This window comes from Nicotiana tabacum, chromosome 16 (assembly GCF_000715075.1).
Source record: "Nicotiana tabacum cultivar K326 chromosome 16, ASM71507v2, whole genome shotgun sequence".
In the NCBI taxonomy this organism is placed as follows: domain Eukaryota; kingdom Viridiplantae; phylum Streptophyta; class Magnoliopsida; order Solanales; family Solanaceae; genus Nicotiana; species Nicotiana tabacum.
In genome coordinates this window covers 65,868,804-65,878,708 of record NC_134095.1, presented here as the reverse complement: position 1 = coordinate 65,878,708, position 9,905 = coordinate 65,868,804, and the positions used below count along the sequence as shown (strand labels likewise).

At 40.6% G+C, this 9,905-nt stretch overlaps 1 protein-coding gene across 1 annotated transcript; it reads left to right on the top strand.

The window, feature by feature from the left end:
• Nucleotides 1–374: 374 nt before the first annotated feature.
• LOC107805850 (uncharacterized) lies at nucleotides 375–779 on the top strand. The gene has a single exon (XM_016629946.1). It carries the CDS (start codon nucleotides 375–377, stop codon nucleotides 777–779), a length of 405 nt encoding a protein of 134 aa, XP_016485432.1.
• Nucleotides 780–9,905: the final 9,126 nt, after the last annotated feature.

The following is a 9,905-nucleotide window of genomic DNA, read 5'->3' as shown; positions in this document are numbered from 1 at the left end:
CCAGGCTGAGAGTGAGGTTTTGAAACATAGGAACTTTGACTGGAAATTATGTAAAGTTAGCTAAGCTTTTCGAGAAAAGGAAGATTAATATAGCTTGTGTACAGTAGATTAGATGGGTAGGAGATAAGGCGCGAGATATGGACGGGTTCAAACTATGGTATTCTTGAAGGGTGGAGGGGGGCACGAACGGGGTAAGTATCTTGGTTGATAAGGACCTTCGTGAAGAAGTGGTGGAGGTTAGGAGGGTGAAAGATAGGCTGATGACTATTAAGCTAGTTGTTGGAGGTTTTACTTTGAACATAATCAGTGCGTACGCACCCCAAACAGGCTTGGATGATGAAATCAAAAGGCATTTCTAGGAGGGTTTGGATGAGATGGTGCATGGTATTCCGCATACCAAAAAGATTTTCATAGGAGGAGATTTCAATGGCCACATTGGCGCAACATTTGGGGGGTATGATGATGTGCATGGTGGCTTTGGTTTTGGAGATAGAAACGGAGGAGGAACTTATTTGCTGGACTTTTCTAGAATGTTTGATTTGGTGATAGCAAACTCGAGTTTCCCGAAGAATATGGAGCACTTGGTCACCTTTCGAAGTTCGGTGGCCGAGACTCAAATTGATTATCTACTTTATAGAAAGTCCGATAGAGGTCTTTGCACAGATTGCAAGGTCATCCCGAGTGATAACCTCTCGTCCTTTTATAGGCTCCTAGTCATGGACCTTGAGATCACGGGGAAGATGGCGGTGTATAGCCAATATAGCAGTGAAGAGCCTTAACAGAAGATAAAGAGTAGGAGTTGGGGGGTTAAGTTGCTGGCTATGGGGGCTTGGAAGAGTACTGGATAAGCAAGCTCTATGTGGACCACGACTGCACATTACATTAGGAAAGCCTCTAGAGAGGTATTAGGGATCTCAAAGGGTTACTCTGGTAGTCATAAGGGAGACTGGTGGTGGAATGTAGAGGTGCAAGGAAAAGTGGAAACCAAGAAAGCGGCGTATTTGAAACTAGTGGAAAATGTAAACGAGGAGGAGAAAAGGCCGAAGAAGGAGCAGTATAAGTTGGCTAAGAAGTAAGTGAAGCTAGCAGTTACGGCGGCCAAAACTGCAGCTTTTGGTCGTTTGTATGAGGAATTGGAGGGTCGAAGTGGAGTAAAAAGTTGTTCAGGTTAGCCAAGGTGAGAGAAAGGAAGGCTCATGACTTGGGCCAAGTGAAGTGCATCAAGGACGAAGAAGGTAGAGTTTTGTTGGATGCGGGGCTTATCTGTCGGAGATGCTAGATATACTTCCAATTTCACTTAAATGAGAAGGGTGACAAGAGCATTGTACTAGATGATTTGGAACTCTATAGGAGTCATTGTGACTTTGGGTATTGTAGGAGGATTAGAGTTGAGGAGGTTGAGGGGGCTATGTGTAAGATGAGCAGGGGCAAAGTGATCGGGCCGGATGAAATCCTGGTAGGGTTTTGGAAGAGTGAGGGCAAGACATACTTGGAGTGGCTCACTTGGTTATTTAATGTTATTTTTAAAACGAAGAAGATGCCAGAAGAGTTGAGGTAGAGCACGATGATTCCTGTATACAAGAACAAGGGTGATATCCAAAATTGCAAGTTGCTTAGCCATACTATGGAAGTCTGGGAGAGGTTGGTAGAGCTAATCGTGAGGATGAGTGTGTCTATTTACGAGATTCAGTTAGGGTTTATGCCGGGACGTTCGACTATAGAAGCCATTTGCCTTGTTAGGAGATTGATGGAGCAGTATAGGGAGAGGAATATGGACTTGCATATAGTGTTCATCGAATTAGAAAAGGCATATGATAAAGCCCCGAGGGAGGTTTTGTGGAGAGGTCTGGAAGTTGGAGGTGTATCTGTTGCCTACATTAGGGTGATTAAGGACATGTATAATGGAGTGAGACCCGAGTGAGGATAATGGAAGGGGACTCAAACCATTTCCCGATCATGATGGGGTTGCATCAGGGGTTGACAGTCATCCTTCTTTTGTTTGCCTTGGTGATGGACGTACTGATATGCCACATCCAAGGGGAGGTGACATGTCTCATGCTATTTGCAGATGATATTATATTGATTGACGAGACACGAGGCGGTGTGAACACGAGGTTAGAGATTTGGAGGCAGACCCTGGAGTCTAAAGGTTTCAAGTTGAGCAGGACCAAGACAGAATACTTGGAGTGTAAGTTCAGTGGTGAGACTCAAGGAGGGGAAGAGGAGGTGAGACTGGACTCACAAGTCATCCCTAGGAGAGGAAGTTTTAAGTACCTTGGATCTATTATACATAGGGATAGGGAGATTGATGAAGATGTCACACATCGTATTAAGGCATGCATGAAATGGAGACTCACTTCTGGTGTTTTGTCTGACAAGAAGGTTCTACCAAAACTTAAAGGTAAGATCTATAGAGTGGTGGTCAGATTGACTATGTTGTATGGGGCTAAGTGTCGATCAGTCAAGATCGCTCATGTCTAGAAGATGAAGGTAGTAGATTTCAGGATGTTGAGATGAATATGCGGGCACACTAGGTTAGATAGGATCAGAAATGAGGTTATTCACGACAAGGTAGGTGTGGCCCCTATTGAGGACAAGTGCAGAAAGCGAGGCTCATGTGGTTTAGACATGTGAGAAAGAGGAGCACAGACGCCCCAATGAGGAGGTGTGAGAGGTTGACATTGGAGGGCCTACGAAGAGGTAGAGGTAGGTCAATGAAGAAGTGGGGAGAGGTGATTAGGCAAGACATGGTGCAGCTTCAACTGACCGAGGACATGACCCTTGATAGGAATGTATGGAGGTCGAGGATTAGGGTAGTAGGGTAGGCGTTCTAGATTGTTCATACTAGTAGTATTGGCACGCATTCTCGCATTCTGTTTGTAGTAGGTTTTTATGACTAACCGTTACTTTCTTTCATTGTTCGTCATCTTACGATCTAGTTGTTTTCATTATGCTTTTATATGGCTTTTTGGTGTTGTCCCTTCTTGTTTATATTTTTATTAATGTGGTGCTTATGTTTTCATAAGCCAAGGGTCTATTGGAAACAACCTCTTTATCCTCAAAAGGTAAGGGTAAAGTCTGCGTACACACTACCCTCCCTAGACCCCACAGTGTGAGATAATACTGTGTATGTTGTTCTTGTAGTTAAACTTGCAATAGAAATAACATTAGAATAATCAAGTAAATTTCAAGAACACCGTATAAGAAGTAGCAAATTATTAACTAAAATAAACGAAGATCGGTTTTCCAACAACCAATCCCCTTATAACAACTCAAGTCCCGAGGTTAAAGCACAAATCACTCAAACAACATAGTAACCCACGAATTTTCATAATATGAGGAATGTGTTCAATATATCAAATCAAATGGCATGAAAATACCTTTCGTGCATTTACGTCATCCTCACCAAATATATGCATGTATGTCAAATTAATTGGCACAACAACACCTGTAATAACCTGACCGATATTTTAAGCTCTAGCATGCCGTTCCATAGTTTGAGGCCTTGCGTAGCTTCAGTTCATGTATTATGACTTGCACGTATGGTTTGTTTCGATTTTTTGAGAAGTTCGGAGTTGATTTGGAAGAATAATTCTCAATTCGGAAGCTATAAGTTGAAATAATTGACCAATGTTTGACTTTGAGTAAACGACATCAGATTAGAGTCTTGGCAGTTTCGTTAGGTCCGGATGGTTATTTTGGAATTAGGCGTATGTCCGTATTTGGATTTGGAGGTCCGTAGTTTAATTTGATGCTTTTTGGTAAAAGTTGGATGATTGAAGGTTTGGAAGGTTGATAGGTTTAACCGAGGGTTAACTTTATTGATATCGGGTCCAGATTATAGTACCATGAATTAGTATAGGTCCATTGTGTCATTTGGGACTTGTATGAAAAATTTGAGGTCATTCTGGATTGATTTGGCATAGTTCAACATAAGTTTTAGAAGTTTAAAAATTCATTAGTTCATTAAGCTTGAATTGATGTGCGATTCATAATTCTAATGTTGTTTGGTGATATTTGAGGCCTCGAGTAGGTTTGTGTTATATTTTGTGACTGGTTGGTGTGATTGGACGGGGTCCCGGGGGCCTCAAGTGTGTTTCAGATGGGTTTGGGTTGTGTCGCGCTCTTATTTGATTTTTCAGCATCGTTTCTTTGGGTATAAAGGGTACCATATTGAGCAAACTACCTTTGATTTGTGATTACATTGAACCATTATATCCATATTGTAAGTACGGAACCATAGAAGTAAGAATCATCAAATTTCGAGGTCGTATGAGAGAGTTATGCACATTTCTGTGTCGGAAAAGATTGCTAGTTTTTGGTGCGAACTTTTGTTCTTCGCGAACGCGAGAGTAGTCCCATGAATGCGAAGAAAAGAAATTTTGGGTTGACCGGTCAACGCAAAAAGTTTCTCTTCGCATACGCAAAGGTGTCCCGCGAAGGCGGAGAACAAAAATCACCTGGGCAATGTTTTAAATGGGTAGACCGAACATTTTATTATTTTGAGCATATCTTGAGTTTTAGAGTTCCGTTTGAGGTGATGTTTGTAGCGTTGTTCTCGTACCAACAAGGGGGTAAATATATAACCTTTATTTTTATGTTTTACCATGATTAATTCTATTGGTTATTATTTTTATCCGTGTTTGGATTATAGAAATTGGGATTTTGAGTCCTAAAGTTGAGAAATGATAAATCCTTGATTTGAGGGTAAATTCATGGACGAAATTGGATGCTTTTCTGGATATAGACTATATAAGTTATGTAAAATATCTATTTTTGATAATTTTTGAATCGGGATACGTGGGTCTGGGGGTTGACTTTGTTGACTTTTTGAGCGAAGTTGGGAATTGGTATAAATTGTGAAATTGCGAGTATATTTTGATTGGTTTTCACGTTGTTTAATTAGTTTTAGATCGTTTGGCATTGATTTGAGGTGTTAGAGAGGCATTGGAGCCGATTATCAGATTTCAGAGTGAGGCAAGTCTCTTGTATAACGTTGTGAGGGACAAACTACACCTTATGTACTGTATTTATTACGTGCTACTTGTTATTGGAGTTACATATGTACAAGTTGACGAGAGTCCATACATAGCTAAAATAATCTTACATCCGGGTAGACTTAGGACTTTATCATGCAATATTTGTATTACTCAATTTTTTAGTTTAATTACCAAGAACTTGTAAAGGTAATTTGATTAGCGATCATGTTAGAACGAACCTCATTACCTTGAGGTGTTTGGCAGGATATTTGATCACTGGTAACAGTTATACTTACTTTATATTCCTATTCTTGTGTTGCAAACACGTGGTCACAATTTGATAAGTTTCTTCTCTTCTTGTGGATCGGGCTGGAAGCGTCAACAATATATTTGAGATACATCTATGGTTCTCGCCAGTCGACCCTCAGCAGTGTATACATTATTCTGAATGACTCGAGAGGAGGATTATTCGGTTCATGTTTAGAGGTTCGGCATATAATCCCAATGGAGGAGAGGCAATTGGACTATGGATGTTTAAGATTTGGTTGGCGGAGTAGCGAGATTGGATATTTTCAAACTTGGTGGAGATCTTGTTTGTGTTATGGTGTTGTCATTCTTGTTTGGACGCATTAAGGCTAATCAGTATAATGGTATTCATTTGTTTGCCTTTGGGGCACAGTGTTGTTAAGTAGTATCTAAAAACCGATTATTGTGGGTGATAATGTGTTGCAACTTTAGGGTCTAATGAGTGTTTCTAGTGTCGATGGCTCAAGAAAAATGATCTTAAGGAGGCTTAGAGTATGGTAATCTATTTGTTTGGGTGCTATAGAGATGGATCATGATTTAAAACAACCTCATTGGCAGCGAAGGATGAGAAATGACATGGAGGATTATGTCTCGTAGTGGTTGAATTGTTAGCAGATCAAGTATGAGTAGTAGAGATCGAGTAGTTACTTAGGAAGATGGGTTAACCAGAATGAGAGTGGAAGCATATCATTTGGATTTTTGGTGGTAGGGTAGCCACATGCTTTGATCAAGTTTATAGTGATTGGGGTCATGGTTGACAAATAACTAAGTCTGTGTGTTCAATTTAGGGCAATGGTTTTTGTACTTAGGAAGTTTGAATGTGAAGGGAAGAGTTTGCATGGAAAGTAGAGGAACGTGAATTCTTGATCATTATGTTTGGATACAACATGACTTCGAGTTATGGGATGCATTGTTGGATCTTTAGTGGGTGTTAATGGAAATGGACGGACTCTTACAGATGGTGGGTAAATGTGGGCTTAGGAGGATTCCCGGATTTCGTGGTGGTTGTAACCATGGCAATGTCATTGGAAGATGTCGATATGGAATTACACAAGTAGGTATCTCCTGTGAGCAGGTTAGCAGTTGCGTGATTTCTGATGAAGTTCCTATGAAGGGTTCTACTTTCTATCTAGCGGGAGTCATGTACTACGATGTAGGATCGCATGAAGAAGATGTTGCGACTTCTAGGAGGTTGAGTGTGTGTTTGGGGCTATTAATTCGGGGTATGTCACGATTAGTGCAACAAAAGCTTCTGATAATTTGGCTGAGTAACAATGCGAGATTATGGTAACTGAGAAGGAGAAGTCATTGTGGGTTCTAGATTTATATGATTGTCGCTTAAAGCTAAATGGGGGAGCCTACTATTTATGATTTGGGTCACGTTGTTATGTGCCTTAGCAGATTTGGGTTATCAATATGTTGGTGGATTAGTTATGACTAAGTGAATAAAACACCAGGGGTAATTCGAGCAATGGATTTAATGGATGTGTGCGACGTGTAACCTTACTGATATGTGAGGGTTGTGGAATGATTTAGATTTTATACTTCTGGTGGACGTGATATACACGAGAAAGGATTCATCCAATTACTTCACTAGAGTGGTCATATGCTAATGGAGCACTAGTTATTTGGTTAAATAATCGGGAGTGGATTAGAGCGGGCCACTCTCAATAATGGTCCTGGTGGATTCAAGATTTAAGGTGTGATGCTTAAGGATTTTTGGGTTCGTTTTGTGGCTAAAGATAAGGTTTTGTATCAGAGGGTGAAGGGCACTTAGACTATTGTAAGTTATCATCAGGTGTGCGGTGCAGTGTTAGAGAAATAGGATAAATAGCTTCGGGTTCACAGAAGATCTAATCAGCGCATGTGTATCAGTTGGAGATACTATTGAGTGCATGGGGAAGGGGTATAAAATGGCTTATGGATGTTGAGACTACGTGGTCTTGTGATTTGGTTCATTTAGGATGACGGTTGATTGAGGTCCATTATGTGTTTGAATAGAGGTAATATTTCGAAGGCAAGTCAAGAGTAAATCGGAATAAGCTAAGTTAGTCTAGTAATGGCTTGGATTGACATGGTTAAGGAAAGGATCGGTTCCTTCAGTGTGGTAAGGATATACAGATGATTCATGGCTAAACGTATGATTGATTTTGAGGTATTTGATTTTGATGGTTTTGTTATGTGTAAATCAATCTCGGAAGAGTCATATCGGTTTGGAACATGACTTGTGGTTTGCATTTTCTGCTATTATGGGAACTTAGTTGTGCGTTATGGTTCTTCTTCTTAGATGAGTTAAGTAAAAGGTTTCTAGCTGGTGAAGTGTTTATTCTACTGGTGGTTCAGGAGTTGTGATGAGATTCTTGTACTCTTGCATAGCAGCATGATAGGTGCAGTGAGCTGTATGGAATTGGAACTTGAGGATCAAGGTTGCGATCTAGTTTTAACAGGAATGTCATGAGCTCGAAAGAGCTGGGGAGAGATCTCAGGTGTTCAGAGTATGCTGGTTCTATTTTTGTGCCGCCCGAAAATGGTGTTTTCCGTGGAAGAGGCATTGTTTATTGGATCACAGATTCTTGAATTGTGTTACAGAAATAGTATGGTTGGTTAGCATCCATGGATGTGCAAATTTTGCTACTTGGTGCGAAAGGTTGTGGGAGTATCTCCTACGGGATGACCATATATGTGTGACATGTCAGTTACTTAAGTGGCAGAGATTGAAATTAGGTATGGAGATTATGGCAGTGTCACTGATAGGAAAGTTTATATCTGTGAGATGCTCTATTCCCTTGGTTGCAGACTGTGGAAGTTGTTCTGTATTGGATGGTAGATCGTATGTGTCATGGATATGATCATTATGGATCTTTGGAAGGTCATTGACCTATTTTGGGATGACCGAAATCGGTTGTAAGGTCAATGGGTAGGCTTAATGTGAATGTTTGTTCTATATTATATCAGATATGCTTATTCAGCATAACATTGCTTATGGATGGGGCTTCGTGTGTGGTGGATGTTATTCCTTCCTTCGTTTATTTCAGGTGCTACTCTTTTATGCCATGTGTTGTGAGAAGGCTTGATTATTCACATTTGTTGTGATGCTTTTAGCTTGTGGTGTTATATGAGCAAGATGGCTCTTGAGATACAAGTCGTTATGGTACCTTAGTCGTGCTTGGCATTTTGTAGTGCATGGCGCTATCTGTCTCCCTAGGGTTGTGTTTATGCACTTGGCGTGCTTGTGATCGATATTCGGGCATTTCGTGGATATGAGCATTCTGGCTCAATGAATATTTCCTTATTGATTGTTATGTGGGGATCGGGTGGCACGCCGCCACGGGTATTATGTTTAGATCGGGTTGCATGCCACAACAGTGAGATGTGGAGCATGATTACTTATACGTTTTTCGTGTGTTTTGTTTTTAACCCTTAAGATAGGTTCATAGCGTTTGTCTAGTAGATTTGAATGTTATTTGGGCTGGGTAGTTCTTTACCAGAGTTCATTATCCTTATTGGTCATATTTGAGTTGTATGCTATTGGCGCATTGGTGTCATCATGTGAGATTTTAGATGGTGTTTGAGGTGGCTTATTGCCCAGTAGCTTGTACCATGTGAGATGAGGTTGCTAGACCTGAAATCAGTGTAATCAGATTTGAATATGTATATTAAAGGGAAAATGTCACTAATTAATTCAGAATGAGGCAATGATTCTTGTCAAGTGGAGAAACTCCATGAGTTATTGATTTGATAGGTGGTTATGAGTTTCTACACGTCCCTTTGATTGTTGATGTATTGCACGGTTTGGAATAGGTCTTGTATGTGTCATATGGTAAGTTACGAGCATGGAATTCTTGAATTTGCAGCTATTGTGGTTGGAGGATGTTATTATGGGCATAATAATTATGCGATGCATTGTGTGATTTCAGCATGGGTGCATGATCATGTTTTGGTGCAACATGTTGATATTAAGGCGGTGTTCATATGTTAGAATCACCTGGTAGAGAATTATGGATGTTAGAATTTAGTTCTAAGGCTTATGGGCTAAGGTAGAAGGAATGAACTTCAGACTGGCTTGAGATAATGTGCTCATATGGGTTATGGTGGCACGGTTAGGTGCACGAAGTGTTAAACTATGATTTTGGGCAACTCGGGGACGGTTCTTGGCACGTTCGAGGACGAACGTATGTTTAAGTGAGGGAGAATGTAATGACTCGACTGGTCATTTTGAGGTCTAGAACGTCGTTAGGCGGTTTGAGGACTTGAGTAGATTCACTTCATGTATTATGACATGCACGTGTGGTTGCTTTCAATTTTTGAGAAGTTCATAGTTGTGTTTACCATGAAAATGGTAACAACAATTAAATTTGTAAATGGGATTCTAAAATTACGTGATCTATTCTCGAGCTAGTTGTTAGAGCAGTTGATGCTAATAATATGGGGTTCAAAGATTAAATACGAGCTAAAACGAGATAATAATCGAACCGAAGGGCCTGCTGCCCGAATATAGGTCTGGTCGATGAGGGACCTCGGGTCGGCGTCAGGGTTGAGCTCGAGCTATCGGGGATAGTCGGGGATGGGATAACAGTTGAAGATATAATTAAACAAGGCTCTTTATGGCCACTACTAAGG